At 45.4% G+C, this 20,630-nt stretch overlaps 1 protein-coding gene across 1 annotated transcript in view; it reads right to left on the reverse strand.

The window, feature by feature from the left end:
• Positions 1–20,630, reverse strand: part of LOC133521381 (uncharacterized) — a 166,505-nt gene that overhangs the window by 66,898 nt on the left and 78,977 nt on the right. Inside the window, 15 exon segments of the mRNA XM_061856321.1 lie at positions 446–748; positions 931–1,239; positions 1,330–1,656; positions 1,800–2,114; positions 2,193–2,513; positions 3,399–3,716; positions 3,822–4,130; positions 4,223–4,537; positions 4,651–5,580; positions 16,198–17,133; positions 17,217–17,540; positions 17,780–18,079; positions 18,329–18,661; positions 18,867–19,181; positions 19,285–19,608. Coding sequence (XP_061712305.1) covers positions 446–748; positions 931–1,239; positions 1,330–1,656; positions 1,800–2,114; positions 2,193–2,513; positions 3,399–3,716; positions 3,822–4,130; positions 4,223–4,537; positions 4,651–5,580; positions 16,198–17,133; positions 17,217–17,540; positions 17,780–18,079; positions 18,329–18,661; positions 18,867–19,181; positions 19,285–19,608 — 5,979 coding nt within the window.

Raw genomic sequence — 20,630 nt, forward strand, 5'->3', positions numbered from 1 at the left:
AAGGCTTTAAGCAATATAGTATCCCATATTTACTTCAAAGTTCACTGTCTTCGAGATATTTGGCATCAAAGTTGATCAATTTTAGGCCAAAAAACTGGTTTTCTGACCATAACTTTTGTACTAATTAGTTTAAAATCGAAATCTCAGACCAGTTTTTAGAGACGTTAAAGACGAACCTAAATATGTAGATTTCGTACATGTAAAATCCTTCACAGCAATCGAGTAATGAGATAAGTGTTTTATTAGACAATGTTTTAAAAAAAATTAAAAAAATAAGTGTTCATTTCTCTCAAAATCCGGTAGACCAGAATGGAGATAAAATATTGAAGAACCAATAGCCGTTTGTACTATAATTCTATCTATAGAGCAAATGTAGGAGTAACGACTCAAAACTTGTCAAAATCGACGAAAACCGTGGGGAGCCCCTTAACAAAGAAATACTTACATCGAATTGTACATCTAATGAATGGATCGCCTGAAAATGATGGCGGGCATGTACAAATAGGATTGTGATTGATAACATCACAAACTGCTGCAACTCCACAAGCTCCGATACATGGATTAACGCATTTTTGATTGTTGCAAGCTTCTTTCAGAGAACATTCAGAGCTGACTACACATTCTGGTTTGCAAGTTGGAGGACTTCCTCTAAAACCAGGCACGCAAGAGCATATAGCTTGTCCATTTGCTTGACGACATTGGCTGTTAGGTCCACATGGCGATGGATTACATGGATTTGCCGGTGCAACTGTAAAATCATAATAAGATTTAAGGCAACGCCTATACGATTGTTTTGCCTAAATCGTACTGTCGAGTGCGTTCACGGTGTGGCACTTACGAAAAATTTAGCTTGTTATCTATCTTGGGTCTGCATTTTGGACGGGCACACTTTCACATAAGGAATCCTAAATGTATTTAGTTAATATTTACCTAGCGTTTGTCTACATTCCACGAACGCGTTTCCACTCATACCTTTCATGCAAGTGCACATTGGTATATGGTTAAGGACTTCGCAAACTGCATTCGTTCCGCAAGTTCCGATACACGGATTAACGCATTTGTTGTTTTGGCATGCCTTCGCAGAAGGACAATCTGTATTATAAACACATTCTGGACGACACCCTAAATTGGGATCCCCATGATAACCTGTCACACATGAACAAATTCCATTGTTGCATAAGGTATTTGGACCGCACGGGCTCGGTTCACATGGATTGAATGGATGTGATGAGGTTACATCTGTAAGCAATGTTTTGTCTTAAGAATAAAATACGTAATAAACACAAAAAAAATGGTAATAACTTGCATAATCAATATGATTAAACTTACCTTGAATTGGTTTTAATGTGCATTGTTGGAATGGATCTCCAGAATATCCATCTGGGCACAAGCATACTGGTACATGATTGTTAACAAAGCAATCTGCATAGAGACCACATGAGCCTTCACAAGGATTTCGGCATTTTTCAGCTACACAAGCCTTGTCACTGGGGCAGTCAGAATTTATGACACATTCCGCCTTACAGAATGGTGGTGAGCCGGTGTACGAAGGCAAACAAGTACACGAAGGTAAACCATTGATACTGCGGCATTCTGCATAAGGCCCACATGGTGACGGAATACATGGGTCTGTTGGCGGGTAATTCGGTGGATTGTCTGCGAAAAAATATTAAAACATAGCTATCATAACATAAATCTTCCATAACAGAAAATATACTTTTCGTGCGTGAATATTGTATAAAGTATGTACAATCTATGTAATTCGAGTTTTTATTTCATACCTAGGACTTGTTACTTACATGACACAGCCACACATGCCATGAACGGATTTCCAGAGTATCCGGGACGACATGAACATACTGGACTATGATTTATTACTTTACAATCTGTATTTTGCCCACAAGGCTTCGGGCAAGGATTTACACATCTTTGATTAACACATGCTCTGTTTGTTTTACACTCCGAATTCACAACACATTCTGGTTTACAGTTCGGAGGACTTCCTATATAGTTCGTTAAACATGAGCACACAGGCTGTCCATTAACTTCTTTACAAATCGCATTAGCGCCGCACGGAGATGGACTACATTTGTCTATTGCTTGTATGTCACGATCTGTAAGCATAGTTATTAAATAATAGATAAACCATCATACACAATATTCTTCATATCGATAGAAATTCAAAAGCTTACCCGGTATCAGGGAACACATTGAAAATGGGTTTCCTGTATAACCTGCGTTACATTGGCATACAGGTTTATGATTTGTTACATAGCATTCTGAGTTATATCCACACACTCCAGGACATGGGTCAGTGCATTTGTTTTTGGTACATGCGGACGTTAAAGGACAATCAGAGTCAGCTACGCATTCAGGTCTGCAACCTTGATATGGATCTCCGGTGTAATCATTTAGGCATGTACAAGATCCCGCATTTCCTTGTACCTTGCACTGAGCGTTTGCCCCACAAGGAGAAGGTTCACAGGGATTGAGATATTCATTCATAGGAGGAGCTGAAAATTATTATAAAATCATGAATTCACTTACCAAAATATAGCCAGATACCGTAGAAGCACTTCCTCTGTCAGAAGCGTTAGTCGAAGCTTGCTGGGCTCGGCGTCGTTTAGTGTTCTCCTTAGTCCGGCGACGGCGGCACTATCTCTAGCGGCACCATCCAAAAGCGGCCGTCACGGCAACGGCCCAAGCTTACTGTAAGTGCTAGGTTATCTCCGCGTGCTCCGTTGTCAAGCAAAGGCATTATTAATATCCTATACATATAGTTACATTGAAATGTTACGTCCCTTCTGGAAGCTGTTTTGAAATCCAATGATAACGGTTTCAGCTTCGCGTTCCTGCTCCGATGATTTATTATGAATTTTAAGCGAATCTATAGTTATGGCATTGATAAATTTGCTTATAAACCAAGCGATGGGCATGGTCAACACTCAGTCCTGAAGTCAAATCATCTATACCAAACTATAGCTTTTTCATTAGTAGGTACCTAGACCGTGTGAGGCGTGACAGTTTTATAAACACTTTAAAGAAAGCACAATTTTCCAAGCATGAATTATCACGCTTTGCAAAGCAGGGGGTTACATGCGTTTTGCATCTAAACGTTGAAGGCCGAACAATAATTTAATCACCATAAATAAACAATTAATTTTACCTTACAATCATATAAAACCTCAAAATTATATAATACAGGCGTACTCGTAATTTTCAGTTTACAAAATTACAAAAAAAAATGAAAATCATCAGGTAACTAACCGTCGGCTATCGCACAGCCGGGTACAAAATACTTTTCCAACCCTCCGCGCAGCATGACATCAGCATATACAATTATAGACATTTAGTAAAACAATGATATTCATCTACTAGAGTACAAAATGTTTTCTTACCTCGTGGTGGTGTACAACCCTGGAATGGGTCTCCTTCGAAGCCAGGTTCGCAGACACAAGAAGCACGGTGATCTACCACTGAGCATACAGCTCTTGGGCCACATGCTTGCACGCACGGATCCTTGCATCGCTGATTCACACAGGCAAGAGCCGCTGGACATTCGGCACTGATTGTACATTCAGGTCGGCAATTTGGTGGAGTTCCTATGAATCCTGGTTGGCAACTGCAAGCCGGTGTTTCTCCTGATTTTATACATATTGAATTTGGTCCACAAGGCGATGGCTGACATGGCTCTGGGTCTTCCGGTGGTACACTCACTAAAAGAATTAATTTAAAATTAGGAAAAAAGAGCTCTTTTGATTCCCCATATAAATAATGAACTTTATATAAAGAGTTGCAATATATTTATTGTTGCAATATACCTGGTGCAGGATAGCAGTATGTAAACGGATCGCCAGTTAACCCATCGTGGCAAGTGCAAATTGGTGAATGTGCTACGACTTGACATCGAGCACCACGTCCACAAGCGCCATCGCAAGGATCGCGACATCTACGGTCAATACACGCCAACTGCAACTTGCACTCGGCACTCACGAGGCACTCAGGCCGACAAGATGGTGGTGAGCCCACGTGCCCGGGACGGCACGAACATGCAGCAGCCCCATTACTACTAACACTACATTCGCTATATGGACCGCAAGGGGACGGCGAACATGGTGATTGTGGAGGCCCTAAAAGTAAAAGATATAATATACCAATGGTACCATTTACAATTAATAATGCTAACAGCTAATGCCTACATTGATTTATTTAAAATATTTACCTGGTGGTTGTCGCGTTTCTGTACAGAATGAAAACGGATCTCCGGATGTACCGGGTGGGCAAGAGCAAGATGGTATGTGATTATTGACAGAACAAACAGCACGAGTTCCACAAGCTCCAGGGCATGGATCCACGCATTTGCCTCCCTGACATGTACGTGTAGGAGAACATTCACCATTAGTGCTGCATTCTAATCGACATCCTACGTAAGGATCTCCAAAGTATCCAGTAGTACACGTACAGATACCGGCATCACAAATTGCATTTGTTCCACAGGGGGATGGATTGCAAAGATCTGGTGCAGGAGTTGGATTAACTGGAAAGATAGTTGAAATTAAATAATACCCTTAATATTAACTTAAACCGGTGCTGATTTATGTTCATACAATTCGTTTATATTAACATCCGTATCCAAAATTAAAAACTTACCAAATTCAGAGCACTGTATAAACGGATCTCCAGAAAAGCCTGTTGGGCAACTACATATTGGTATGTGATCGTGAACTCTGCATTCGGCTCTAAATCCACAGGAACCCTCACATGGATTAGTGCATTTTTCAGCGATGCATGCCTGGTGTGAAGGGCAGTCAGTATTAACTAGACATTCTGGTCGGCAGTTAGGTGGTCCGCCTATATATCCTTGCAAGCAGGAGCAGGATGGATTACCATTAAGTACACGGCATTCACTATAAGGTCCACACGGATTTGGATAACACGGCTGTGTTGGTGGGGGTGGTTGGTCTTCAATGGGTTCTACACATCTAATGAATGCATCTCCTGTAGTTCCCGCTGGACAGCTGCATAAAGGACTGTGATTGATGACTTGACAGTGTGCACCTAGACCGCAAGTGCCTCGGCATGGATCGGCACATTTTAACTTATGACATGCACGATCTGATGGACATTCATTGCTTACTGTACATTCAGGCCGACAATCTGGTGGTGCACCCCTGTAATCAGGAAGACATTCGCAAGAAGCTAGACCACCGTTTTCTCTACAAATACTGTTGGGACCGCATGGTGATGGTTGGCATGGTCTAATTGGGCCTTCTTCAGTCTTCGCACACTGTTCAAACGGATTCCCGGTATAGCCCTTAACACACGCACAAGATGGAACGTGGTTTATGACACTGCATTCGGCGTTAGAACCACAAATTCCGGGACAAGGATCTGCACATTTGTTTCGAATACACGCCTTATCCGCTGAACAATCTGAACTCAGAACGCATTCTGGACGACATCCTTCGTATGGATTGCCAAAATAACCTTCTAAGCATGAGCAAGCTCCAGCGCCATCACGCTGAGTGCATACCGCATTAGCTCCGCATGGCGATGGATCGCACGGCCGACGTTCAGTTTCTGAAATTACATTTTCATTTTATTAAATGTACAGATAATTAATAGAATCAGGCGTTACTTTGCGGAAATCCATGCTAATTCAAGCAAGAAATATTACTTTGCTAATCCGCGAGAAAATAACGTGTTAGTCAATCAGTGCTAACCCGTTATACTTACTTGCGTATTTTTACATGCAATTAATGTTCCCACCCTCCCACCGCAAAAATAAATACGCAAATAAATATAACAGATATATATTATACATATATTGAAGAAGTGACGCAAATGACCTTTCTAGGTATAACATTGGACAGATATTGCGATTGGAAAGCGCATATTGAAACTTTAGGTTCCAAAGTAAATAAATTTGTTTATGCATTAAGAAAAATTCGTCAGGTTGTGACTCTTCAGGCCGCTATTACTGCTTATAATGGTTACGTGGATTCGGCTTTGCGATACGGAATTGTAACATGGGGAAATTCAACAGACAGAGAGGACCTATTTTTGATTCAGAAACGATGTATGAGGGCCTTATTTGGTCTCAAACTACTTGAATCATGCCGTCCATACTTTATCAAGCACCACATCCTAACGGTACATAGTTTGTATATTTTGGAGGTTTGTTTATTTGTACATAAGCACAAATACATGTTTCAAGAGGTCCAGGAATTATCGTCCAGAGAAGTTCGAAGCCAGTATATTAATAATATATATAGCTGCATCCCCACTGATTTCTAATGTATATGTTTTATTTGGAAACTGTGGGGTTTAGGTGGAAAAAAAAAATTGATTCGTATACAGCACGGAATTTGTAGGTCCAGAAAAATATGGATTTTTGGATTCGACTTCCGGGTCGAAAAATGTTTGACGGCCCGGCTAAACGGTGAGAGATAGTGGGGGGGTGCTCGACCAAATGTCATAGAGGACCCTGGGCAGTTTTGGAAGCCACCATTTTTTTTTCAAAATGGCGGATTCAAAATGGCGGCCAATTTTCAAAACGGTCCTGGCGCGCTGAAATTTTGGTCACGGAATCTCGGGCCCCTCTAGATGCCTATGAAAAAAAAAATTTTGGAAAAAATTCAAGATGGCGGAAAAAATGGCCACTTTAGTTTTGTATGGCAACTCTGAAACGGTGCGCGATAGGTGGGGGGTGCTCGACCAAATGTCATAGAGGGCCCCGAGAAAAAAAAAACTGCATCAAAAAATTTTCAAAATGGCCGACTTTTTTTTTTTTTTTTTTTTCAAGTTGGTCCGAGCGCGCTGAGATTTGGCATGCGGCGAGCCTGGGGGTCCAAGAGTACCATGTAAAAAAAAAATTTTGGAAAAATCCAAAATGGCGGCGGACAGGGGCAAATCAAATTTTCGAGTAGGTTAAGCGAGCCCGAAGGGCGAGCTTCAGGCCGGGAGGCCGAAGGCCGACCCCGCGACGGGCCGACAGGCCCGGAGCTTCACCCCGAGTGGCCAGGCGCACCCCACCCCCAGTAATTTTGAGCGAGGCCGAAGGCCGAGCTGCGGGAGTGAGGAACAAAGCGAAAACCTATATAAAAACTGTCTTAAGCGAGCCCGAAGGGCGAGCTTCAGGCCGGGAGGCCGAAGGCCGACCCCGGCGGAGGGCCGAAGGCCCGGAGCCTTCACCCCGACCCCCAAGCGTGCAACCCCCAGTAACTAAAAGCGAGGCCGAAGGCCGAGCTGCGTGCGTACGGTGCTCCCAAGCGTTCCAAGAAGTCAACTGTCTTGATAAGCGGAGCCGGCGGGCCGAAGGCCCGACGGCGACGCGTCGAGGCTAGCGAAGGCCGAAGGCCGAGCTCCGCGTAGGGCCGAAGGCCCGAAGCGTCACCTGAGAGGGGGAAGTTGGAGCTTAAACACGACCCAATAGGAAGAGTGTCTTAGACAAGCGAAACGGCGGGCCGAAGGCCGAAGGCCGTAGGCCCGACGTGAGCTTGTCAAGACACTTTTACTATTGGGTCGTGTTTAAGCTCCAACTTCCCGCACTACTCCCGAAGCGAAAACAACCCTCCCCGAGTGTCTTAATAAGCGAAGCGGCGGGCCGAAGGCCCGACGCTGAGCTTCGAAACCCAGCGAAGGCCGAAGGCCGAGCTCCGCGTAGGGCCGAAGGCCCGGAGCGTCCCATTGGATCGCCCAAGCACGCGAGGCCGAAGGCCGAGCTGCGAGAGTGCGGCCCAAAGCGGAAGTACAACCGCATTAACTTTCCCCTTTGGAAAACAAATCTTCTTTATACTAAAAATAACGGGAAAAGTGCATTTATAGAGCGAACCAATTACAAGTTAACTGTCTTAATAAGCGAAGCGGCGGGCCGAAGGCCCGACGCTGAGCTTCGAAACCCAGCGAAGGCCGAAGGCCGAGCTCCGCGTAGGGCCGAAGGCCCGGAGCGTCCCATTGGATTTCCCAAGCACGCGAGGCCGAAGGCCGAGCTGCGAGAGTGCGGCCCAAAGCGGAAATATAACCGCATTACTTTTCCCCTTTGGAAAACAAATATTCTTTATACTAAAAATAACGGGAAAAGTGCATTTATAGAGCGAACCGTTCACAAGTTAACTGTCTTAATAAGCGAAGCGGCGGGCCGAAGGCCCGACGCTGAGCTTCGAAACCCAGCGAAGGCCGAAGGCCGAGCTCCGCGTAGGGCCGAAGGCCCGGAGCGTCCCATTGGATCGCCCAGGCACGCGAGGCCGAAGGCCGAGCTGCGGGAGTGCGTGCTCGCACGCGGACCATTCCTTGCAAGCAAAAGTACAACTGCTTGACCTTTTCCCTTTGGAAAACAAACTTTTTCACTCAAACCCAGCGAAGGCCGAAGGCCGAGCTCCGCGTAGGGCCGAAGGCCCGGAGCGTCCCATTGGATTGCCCAAGCACGCGAGGCCGAAGGCCGAGCTGCGAAAGTGCGGCCTAAAGTGGAAGTACAACCGCATTACTTTTCCCCTTTGGAAAACAAATATTCTTTATACTAAAAATAACGGGAAAAGTGCATTTATAGAGCAAACCAATTACAAGTTAACTGTCTTAATAAGCGAAGCGGCGGGCCGAAGGCCCGACGCTGAGCTTCGAAACCCAGCGAAGGCCGAAGGCCGAGCTCCGCGTAGGGCCGAAGGCACGGAGCGTCCCATTGGAACGCCCAAGCACGCGAGGCCGAAGGCCGAGCTGCGAGAGTGCGGCCCAAAGCGGAAGTACAACCGCATTGTCTAAGACACTTTTACTATTGGGTCGTGTTTAAGCTCCAACTTCCCTTCAACCCCCAAAGTAACTATATTGCGAAGGCCGAAGGCCGAGCTCCGCGTAGGGCCGAAGGCCCGGAGCGCCCCATTGGATCGCCCAGGCACGCGAGGCCGAAGGCCGAGCTGCGGGAGTGCGTGCTCGCACGCGGACCATTCCTTGCAAGCAAAAGTACAACTGCTTTACCTTTTCCCTTTGGAAAACACAAACTTTTACACCTAAACAACGGCACCTACAACAACAACTCATCAACAACAACATTAACAACAACACTAACAACAACACAAACAACAGTACCACGCACACCAGTACCAAGCAAAACTATAACTGCTTTACCTTTTCCCTTTGGAAAACAAACTTTTACACCTAAACAACAGCACCAACTACAACAACTCATTAACAACAACATAAACAACATGACAAACAACAAAACAACAAACTACACGACTACCGCGGGGCCCTCGGGCCCCGCGCACAAAGCAACATACTAGTCTATATTATATAAAGCTGCAGCCCGAACGTTAATTGACACGAATTGTTCTCCCGGAAGGAGGCGCGGGGGGGATTCGAGTTTGGTACGGTCGTACAGGGGGCGGTCCGGTGACCTCCGGAAAAATCCGACATTCGGTCTACCGGATCGGGACAGAAAAATGTTTGACGGCCCGGCTAAACGGTGGGAGATAGTGGGGGGGTGCTCGACCAAATGTCACAGAGGACCCTGGGCAGTTTCGGAGGCCGCCATTTTTTTTTTCAAAATGGCGGATTCAAAATGGCGGCCGATTTTCAAGTCGGTCCCGGCGCGCTCAAATTTCGGTCACGGAATCTCGGGGCCCTCTAGATCGGTATGGAAAAAAAATTTTTGGAAAAAATCCAAGATGGCGGACACGATGGCCACTTTTATTTTGTATGGCAACTTTTAAACGGTGACAGATAGGTGGGGGGTGCTCGACCAAATGTCATAGAGGGCCCCGAGACAAATGGAATGGCATTTAAAAAAATTCAAAATGGCCGACTCAAAATGGCGCCGAAATTTCAAAACGGTCCGAGAGCGCCGAGAACCGGTATGTGGGTACATATGGGCCCCCGCGTTCGAAAAAAAAATTTTTTTTTTTTTTTTTAGCTCGAAAAAAAATTTGTATGGGATTTTTTTTCGAATCCCCCACATGCTAAACGGTAAGAGATAGGTCGGGGGAGCTCGACCAAATGTCATAGAGGGCTCCGAGTGGAATCTGAATAAGAAAAAAAAAATTCAAAATGGCCGACTTTTTTTTTTTTCTAAAACTTCAAAAAGGTCCGAGCGCTCTGAAATTTTGGTCGCGGTATCTCGGAGCCCCAACGACTCCTATGGAAAAAAAAAATTTTGGAAAAAATCCAAGATGGCGGAATAATGGTCAGTTTACTTTTGTATGGCAACTCTCAAACGGTGCGTGATAGGTGGGGGGTGCTCGACCAAATGTCATAGAGGGCCCCGAGACAAATAAAACTGCATCAAAAAAAAATTCAAAATGGCCGACTTTTTTTTTTCTTTTTTTAATGTTGGTCCGAGCGCGCTGAGATTTTGCATGCGGCGAGCCTGGGGGGCCAAGATTACCATATGAAAAAAGTTTTTTGGAAAAATCCAAAATGGCGGCGGACAGGGGCAAAGTAAAATTTCCAAGTAGGTTAAGCGAGCCCGAAGGGCGAGCTTCAGGCTGGGAGGCCGAAGGCCGACCCCGGCGGAGGGCCGAAGGCCCGGAGCCTTCACCCCGACCCCCAAGCGTGCAACCCCCAGTAACTAAAAGCGAGGCCGAAGGCCGAGCTGCGTGCGTACGGTGCTCCCAAGCGTTCTCCCAAGTCGACGGTCTTGATACGCGGCGCGGGGGGGCCGACGGCCCGACGGCGACGCGTCGAGGCCAGCGAAGGCCGAAGGCCGAGCTCCGCGTAGGGCCGAAGGCCCGAAGCGTCACCTGAGAGGGGGAAGTTGGAGCTTAAACACGACCCAATAGGAAAAGTGTCTTAGACAAGCGAAACGGCGGGCCGAAGGCCAAAGGCCGTAGGCCCGACGTGAGCTTGTCAAGACACTTTTACTATTGGGTCGTGTTTAAGTTCCAACTTCCCGCACTAATCCCGAAGCGAAACCAACCCTCCCCGAGTGTCTTAATAAGCGAAGCGGCGGGCCAAAGGCCCGACGCTGAGCTTCGAAACCCAGCGAAGGCCGAAGGCCGAGCTCCGCGTAGGGCCGAAGGCCCGGAGCGTCCCACTGGTTCGGCCAAGCACGCGAGGCCGAAGGCCGAGCTGCGAGAGTGCGGCCCAAAGCGGAAGTACAACCGCATTACATTTCACCTTTGGAAAACAAATATTCTTTATACTAAAAATAACGGGAAAAATGCATTTATAGAGCGAACCGGTTACAAGTTAACTGTTTTAATAAGCGAAGCGTCCCCTTCGAAGTTCGCCAGCGGGGAAGTTGGAGCTTAAACACGACCCAATAGTAAAAGTGTCTTAGACAAGCGAAACGGCGGGCCGGAGGCCGAAGGCCGTAGGCCCGACGTGAGCTTGTCAAGACACTTTTACTATTGGGTCGTGTTTACGCTCCAACTTCCCTTCAACCCCCAAAGTAACTATATTGCGAAGGCCGAAGGCCGAGCTCCGCGTAGGGCCGAAGGCCCGGAGCGTCCCATTGGATCGCCCAAGCACGCGAGGCCGAAGGCCGAGCTGCGGGAGTGCGTGCTCGCACGCGGACCATTCCTTGCAAGCAAAAGTACAACTGCTTTACCTTTTCCCTTTGGAAAACACAAACTTTTACACCTAAACAACAGCAACAACAACAAACACTACAACAACAACACATAAACAACAATATTAATAACAACATACGCAAGGCCGAGTGCATGCTCGCACGCGCAACAAAAGTACAACTGCAACACTTCTTCCCTTTGGAAAACAAACTTTTTCACTCAAACAACGGCACCTACAACAATAACTCATCAACAACAACATCAACAACAGCACCAACTACAAAAACAACAATACCAACTACAGCACCATGCACACCGCGGGGCCCACGGGCCCCGCGCACCAAGCAAAATCTAGTTAATAATATATATAGCTGCAAAACCACTCATTTCTCATGTACCTGTTTTATTTGGAAACTGTGAGGTTTAGGTGGAAAAAAAAAATTGATTCGTATAGAGCTCGGAATTTGTAGGTCCAGAAAAATATGGATTTTTCGATCTGATGGAAGACCAAAAACCTGCACAAGAGCCCGGCTAAACGGTAAGACTTAGTGGGGGGGTGCTCGACCAAATGTCATAGAGGACCCTGGGCAGTTTCTAGAGCCGCCATTTTTTTTTCAAAATGGCGGATTCAAAATGGCGGACGATTTTCAAAACGGTCCTAGCGCGCTGAAATTTTGGTCACGGAATCTCGGGGCCCTCTTGATTGGTATGAAAAAAAAAATTTTGGAAAAAATCCAAGATGGCGGAAAAAATGGCCACTTTAGTTTTGTATGGCAACTCTGAAACGGTGCGCGATAGGTGGGGGGTGCTCGACCAAATGTCATAGAGGGCCCCGTGAGAAAAAAAACTGCATCAAAAAATTTTCAAAATGGCCGACTTTTTTTTTTTTTTTTTTTCAAGTTGGTCCGAGCGCGCTGAGATTTGGCATGCGGCGAGCCTGGGGGTCCGAGATTACCATGTGAAAAAAAATTTTTGGAAAAATCCAAAATGGCGGCGGACAGGGGCAAATCAAATTTTCGAGTAGGTTAAGCGAGCCCGAAGGGCGAGCTTCAGGCCGGGAGGCCGAAGGCCGACCCCGCGACGGGCCGACAGGCCCGGAGCTTCACCCCGAGTGGCCAGGCGCACCCCACCCTCAGTAATTTTGAGCGAGGCCGAAGGCCGAGCTGCGGGAGTGAGGAACAAAGCGAAAACCTATATAAAAACTGTCTTAAGCGAGCCCGAAGGGCGAGCTTCAGGCCGGGAGGCCGAAGGCCGACCCCGGCGGAGGGCCGAAGGCCCGGAGCCTTCACCCCGACCCCCAAGCGTGCAACCCCCAGTAACTAAAAGCGAGGCCGAAGGCCGAGCTGCGTGCGTACGGTGCTCCCAAGCGTTCCAAGAAGTCAACTGTCTTGATAAGCGGAGCGGGCGGGCCGACGGCCCGACGGCGACGCGTCGAGGCTAGCGAAGGCCGAAGGCCGAGCTCCGCGTAGGGCCGAAGGCCCGAAGCGTCACCTGAGAGGGGGAAGTTGGAGCTTAAACACGACCCAATAGGAAAAGTGTCTTAGACAAGCGAAACGGCGGGCCGAAGGCCGAAGGCCGTAGGCCCGACGTGAGCTTGTCAAGACACTTTTACTATTGGGTCGTGTTTAAGCTCCAACTTCCCGCACTACCCCCGAAGCGAAACCAACCCTCCCCGAGTGTCTTAATAAGCGAAGCGGCGGGCCGAAGGCCCGACGCTGAGCTTCGAAACCCAGCGAAGGCCGAAGGCCGAGCTCCGCGTAGGGCCGAAGGCCCGGAGCGTCCCATTGGATCGCCCAAGCACGCGAGGCCGAAGGCCGAGCTGCGAGAGTGCGGCCCAAAGCGGAAGTACAACCGCATTACTTTTCCCCTTTGGAAAACAAATATTCTTTATACTAAAAATAACGGGAAAAGTGCATTTATAGAGCGAACCAATTACAAGTTAACTGTCTTAATAAGCGAAGCGGCGGGCCGAAGGCCCGACGCTGAGCTTCGAAACCCAGCGAAGGCCGAAGGCCGAGCTCCGCGTAGGGCCGAAGGCCCGAAGCGTCCCATTGGATCGCCCAAGCACGCGAGGCCGAAGGCCGAGCTGCGAGAGTGCGGCCCAAATCGGAAATATAACCGCATTACTTTTCCCCTGTCTTAATAAGCGAAGCGGCGGGCCGAAGGCCCGACGCTGAGCTTCGAAACCCAGCGAAGGCCGAAGGCCGAGCTCCGCGTAGGGCCGAAGGCCCGGAGCGTCCCATTGGATCGCCCAAGCACGCGAGGCCGAAGGCCGAGCTGCGAGAGTGCGGCCCAAAGCGGAAGTACAACCGCATTACTTTTCCCCTTTGGAAAACAAATATTCTTTATACTAAAAATAACGGGAAAAGTGCATTTATAGAGCGAACCAATTACAAGTTAACTGTCTTAATAAACGAAGCGGCGGGCCGAAGGCCCGACGCTGAGCTTCGAAACCCAGCGAAGGCCGAAGGCCGAGCTCCGCGTAGGGCCGAAGGCCCGGAGCGTCCCATTGGATTTTCCAAGCACGCGAGGCCGAAGGCCGAGCTGCGAGAGTGCGGCCCAAAGCGGAAATATAACCGCATTACTTTTCCCCTTTGGAAAACAAATATTCTTTATACTAAAAATAACGGGAAAAGTGCATTTATAGAGCGAACCGTTCACAAGTTAACAGTCTTAATAAGCGAAGCGGCGGGCCGAAGGCCCGACGCTGAGCTTCGAAACCCAGCGAAGGCCGAAGGCCGAGCTCCGCGTAGGGCCGAAGGCACGGAGCGTCCCATTGGAACGCCCAAGCACGCGAGGCCGAAGGCCGAGCTGCGAGAGTGCGGCCCAAAGCGTAAGTACAACCGCATTAACTTTCCCCTTTGGAAAATAAATCTTCTTTATATTAATAACAACAAAAATAACGGGAAAAATTATAAAGCGAACCGGCAACAAGTCAACTGTCTTAATAAGCGGAGCCGGCGGGCCGAAGGCCCGACGGCGAAGCGTCGAGGCTAGCGAAGGCCGAAGGCCGAGCTCCGCGTAGGGCCGAAGGCCCGAAGCGTCCTCTTCGAGGCTCGCCAGCGGGGAAGTTGGAGCTTAAACACGACCCAATAGTAAAAGTGTCTTAGACAAGCGAAACGGCGGGCCGGAGGCCGAAGGCCGTAGGCCCGACGTGAGCTTGTCAAGACACTTTTACTATTGGGTCGTGTTTAAGCTCCAACTTCCCTTCAACCCCCAAAGTAACTATATTGCGAAGGCCGAAGGCCGAGCTCCGCGTAGGGCCGAAGGCCCGGAGCGTCCCATTGGATCGCCCAGGCACGCGAGGCCGAAGGCCGAGCTGCGGGAGTGCGTGCTCGCACGCGGACCATTCCTTGCAAGCAAAAGTACAACTGCTTTACCTTTTCCCTTTAGAAAACACAAACTTTTACACCTAAACAACGGCACCTACAACAGCAACTCATCAACAACAACACTAACAACAACATCAACAACATGACCAACAACAGCACCAACTACATCACGACTACCGCGGGGCCCTCGGGCCCCGCGCACCAAGCAAAACTCTAGTACATAAACTATACAAGCCCTTAGCTAGACTAAAACTGACATGTAATAATTGTTTTATGATGAGTATTGACATATTTAATAGATTGCCAGATAGTTTTAAGAATCTCAATAGTAACAGATTTAAAAATACTGTTTAGATGTGGCTTATAAATAAGTGCTTTTACAGCCTTAATGATTACTTGGACCTACCATTAACCATTTAATAATTGAATATTATTTATATTAGTTGACATTTTGTAATTTTTATTTTGTATTTAATATAATTCTAGAACTAGATGTAATAGCGTGTACACCTGGAAAGGTAGGGTTCGGTGTGACTCATTTTCTGCAATTGTAACTGCTACTTTGTAACCTGAATTTCCAAATACGCAATAAATAAATTCATTCATTCATTCACAACCCACCACCAAAAGTACAAAACTCGACACGTGTTTCGCCTCTCTACGAGGCATCCTCAGGAGATGCTGGAGATGTTGACGGTCTGACACCCGACAACTGAACACTTTTTCAGTTGTCGGGTGTCGCGAAACACGTGTCGAGTTTTGTACTTTTGGTGGTGGGTTGTTATATTTATTTGCGTATTTATTTTTGCGGTGGGAGGGTGGGAACATTAATTGGATGTAAAAATACGCAAGTAAGTATAACTAGTATAACTATTTATTTCTTTTTATAAATGTTATATGTATATGGATCAATGTTGTCTGCAATAAATGATTTAATAATAACGGGTTAGCACTGATTGACTAACACGTTATTTTCTCGCGGATTAGCAAAGTAATATTTCTTGCTTTAATTAAATGTACTGAACAAGAATTTAATATATGGTGTACACCGATGGATATCCTCACGGCAAGAGCATCACTATTAGGCTTAAACCTACATAAGTTAAGGAAAAATATTTACTTTTTTAAATTTTGTATAAAAATCTAACATAAAAATAAGGTCGGCAAGGTACTCAAGTAAAAACGCATTGTGTAGTTGATTCACTAGCGGTGTAAAAGGTACAAATAGCAGTCAATAGACCATAATTAACAGGTGATTGATAAATATAAAATATATATATATATATACAAACGTACAAGGGGGTTCCTAATAATGAAATGAAATTTTTTTTTTTAAATAAATCATCGAAAATAATTATACTAACCTTTTTCGGGGAAACATTGTAGGAAGGGGTTGCCAGTAAATTTCTCCTTACAACTGCATGAAACAGTGTGGCTCACAACATTACATTCAGCATTTACTCCACAGGAGCCTGGGCATGGATCTATACACTTGTTACGAACACACGCTTGATTCGAAGGACAGTCCGGATTAATAACACATTCTGGCCTGCAATTTGGTGGCTGTCCGATATAGTTATCAATGCATTTACAGTTAGGTTTTCCATCTCTGTCCATACATAAAGCATTTGGTCCACACGGTGAAGGGTGGCATACATCAATTTGGTCAGACGGTGGAATTATAATTTCGTAGCAGCCCTTAAATGGGTCCCCAGTTTGACCAGGATTACAACTGCATATTGGGCTGTGATTTATCACCTCACACCTAGCAGCATGGCCACAAGAATTAATACAAGGATTTATGCATTTTTGATTGACGCATGCCTTAGTAGAAGCGCACTCTGAGCTTATAATGCATTCCGGTCGGCATGATGGCGGGGATCCTTGGAATCCTTCAATACACGCGCAAACAGCTGTATTATCAACATTTCGACAAATGCTGTTTGGTCCACATGGGGAAGGATGACACGGATCTTTTTTATCTGTAATAATTTCAACTGGGCGACAGTGTGTAAATGGATTACCGGTGAAGTCAGCCATGCAAGAGCAAGACGGAATATGATTAATAACGTCACATTTCGCATTTTGACCACACACTCCTGGGCATGGATCTCGACATTTATTTCTGAAGCAGGCTTTATCTCTTGGACATTCTTGACTACCAGTACATTCTGGTCTGCATGATTCGTAAGGATTGCCACTGTATTCTGGTAAACACGTGCAAAATCCATTATTACATTGAGCATTTGGACCACAAGGCGAAGGGATACATGGGTCTAATGGTGTAGGGGTCGTAGGTTCTGAAAGAAAATTTATTGTTTTTAGAGACCACTCGTAATTAAAATGAGTAGATCATAAATTTTACAGTCATAAAGCTGCAAACCTTCGAGAATTGGCAAACATCTTGAGAAAGGATCGCCTGTAAATCTATCATTGCAGACGCACACCGCTACATGATTTAGAACATGGCAGTTTGCATCTACTCCGCAGGATCCAGGACATGGGTCTTCACATTTTTGTCGCACGCAAGCTAGCTCGGCCGGACATTCAGAATTTATTGTACATTCTGGGCGGCAATTCGGTGGTGATCCAACATATCCGGGTAAGCACGAACAGGCTGGTCCACTAGCCAACAATTGGCAGCGGGAATGAGGACCACAAGGTGAAGGGGTACAAGATGGTGGCCGTTCGGTGGTCGAAACGATTTCTATAATAAATGTAGGTATATTAATAAATTTAGTGTAAGAATAAACCAGTCGACTTTAATTTATTTAATAAATTGACTGTAAAATAAACCAAACCTGATCGAGGTTTGGTTTAATAATTTAGGAATGAAAAGTCATATGATAACTTAACCAAAGTAATTTACCAGTTCAATAATTAGTAAAGCTACCATTATTATATTTTTTAGAAATAATCATGATCAAAACAAACATCGACACTTACGATAACATTGTGTAAATGGATCCCCAGTCATTCCTGCTGGACACGTGCAAATAGGATTGTGATTTTTAACTTGACAATGGGCTCTTAATCCGCAAGTATTAGGACAAGGGTCATCACATTTCTGGTTGATGCAAGCTTTAGAGGTATCACATTCACTATTCACAACACACTCCGGTTTGCATGACGGGGGTGATCCCACGTAGCTTGGAAGACATGAACATACCGCTTGCATATTGACTTGTCTACATTGGCTGTTAGGTCCACAAGGTGAGGGCTCGCATGGGTTTTGAGTTGGAGGGGCTAAAATAAATGAAACAGTATTTGTAAAAATATGACAGCCTTCTGAAAATCTATGGATAAGGGGATAAATATTATTCAGATAATATTAGTTATTAGTAGGATAGGAACGAATGGCAAACTTTAGTGTCGGAGGCCAAGAACCACTTCGGGTCGCAGAGTCAATGAAGTAGTAATAGTAATATTAGTGAAAAAAAGTATACTTTTAACTAGTTTACCAAATCTGCTAAGTTTATTATTAAGTTTACTTACGAGTATATGTCAACTCTTTGCACTGGTAAAACGGATCACCAGAGAAGCCTTTTGGACAAGTACAGATTGGAACGTGGTTTTCGACTAAGCACTGAGCCATTTGGCCGCAAGTTCCAGGACAAGGGTCTATGCACTTAAACCGTGTACACGCCAGCTGTGGCGCACAGTCATCATTGATCTCACATTCCCTGCGGCAGCCGTTCGGGCTATATGGATCTCCGTCGTACCCTGACGAGCAAACGCAAGCACCAGCCCCGTTGTGTTCCCGACATTCCGCATTTGGTCCGCAAGGTGATGGCGTGCATGGACTCGATGTTGGAGTCATCTCAGTAGCTAAAATTGAATTAAATTTAGATATAACCATTCGCAGTTAAATATGAATATAACTACATCTTATAACACAAAGTTCCACGCCGCGTTTTTCTGTATTTTTGTATATGTTCGCGATAAACTCAAAAACTATTGAACGGAGAACGTGATTCTTGAGGAAGGTTTAGGTGTTCTAAAATTTCTTAAGGTTTTACACTATCACACTTACATGATATCACAACTTGTATGCAATTTCTTGACGCATCTCCTGTAAAACCTTGTTGACAACTACATATAGGTCTATGATTAACAGTCAAACAGAGGGCATTCTGACCGCATGCACCTTGGCAAGGGTCTTTACAGCGTTCATTAACACAGGCTGTATTGCTAGGACATTCAGCGTCAATAGTACATTCCGGACGACAATTAGGCACTCTTCCTATGTAATTTGGCATACATGAGCATGCAGCTTGATCTCCAATTATGCGGCACTCGGAGTTTGGTCCACACGGAGTTGGTTCACATGGATTTGAAGGTGGTTTCTCTGAAATATTGTTATAAGTAGTTAAATATCATTTCCAACCTAAAATATAATATGTACCTCCCATTGTATCAAGTATTATATCATAGATTCATAGTATACTTACTTTCTTCCAACTCGCATTTGGCAAACGGATCGCCAGTATATCCAGGTGTACAACTGCATATAGGATTATGTGTAACCACTTGGCAACGTGCATTATATCCACAAGCATTCGGACATGGATCAATACATTTTTTGTTGACACATGCCTTATCTTGTGAGCATTCGGAGCTCACAATACATTCAGGGCGGCAGGTAGGAGGTGTGCCGATGTACCCCTTCTCACATGTGCATACGCTATGACCGTTTACTTCTCGGCATAAACTGTTAGGACCGCAAGGAGATGGCTGGCATGGTTTTACGTGATCATCTCGTCCAGGAGCAAGTTCTGTAAATGTTCATTTATAAACATTGCATACAACAATTAAACAACATTAAACATTACCTAATAAGTATAATATACAGGGTGATTTTTAAGTCGTGAACTACACCACGTAACCACATTTCCCGACGACGCTCTCTTAAACTAACGCGGAGAGCTAATAGATATGACAATTAAATAGCTTCATAATTAATTACCAACTAAAAAAAAATACCACTACTTATCAACATTTATGGTCACCCTGCTAGTCACGTTAATTGCAACGTAAACAACGTACTCGTAATGTTATGGTTATGAACAATGTCAATTTTCATTGTCAATATTACTTTTTTTAACGTTTCCAGCCAGTCGGTCGGCAACAAGGCGGTTGAATTTAATTATTATATTCATATGAGTCTGTAACAGTTCTCCATTCTTCATAATTATAACAAAATACGTTTTCACCACACCAACTGGTAAAGGCCCTCTTGATTGCTCAAAAACGAATGAGAAAGTTGCATCCTATCCACATTTTTTTATACTACGTCGGTGGCAAACAAGCATACGGCCCACTTGGTGGTAAGCAGCATGTGGGGCAAAGTAATCATATGCACATTTTGAGTTGTTTCCTTATGTCAGGTAGTAGAATTGAATTTTAAATGATGATTTAGAATTTTTTATTAGGTTCATTTGGATTTGTTTTTTTTGTATTTCATAGTTAGTATTTTCCTCGCGTTGGTGTAGTGAACATTTTTGTGTTTCACTCGGAAGCAAAGTTTGTTTTACCTCGTGCCTTGAAACCCTCGCAACGCTCAAGATTCCACTTCTTGAAACACCCGCCCGTGGTTTAATGTTGGAATCTTTCGCTTGCTCGGGCTTAAAACAAATAACTAGTACTCATTTTTTTATATTCATACGTACAAGTGTTTTTACTAAACGTAAGAAACACATATTTCTGTACCCCTAGTGTAAATTTGATCGACATCATAACGTGACGAACGCGTTTGCGTTAAGTCTCATTTTGTATAGGATTTTGAGTTTCCAAAACG

Source organism: Cydia pomonella, chromosome 9, assembly GCF_033807575.1.
Source record: "Cydia pomonella isolate Wapato2018A chromosome 9, ilCydPomo1, whole genome shotgun sequence".
NCBI lineage: Eukaryota > Metazoa > Arthropoda > Insecta > Lepidoptera > Tortricidae > Cydia > Cydia pomonella.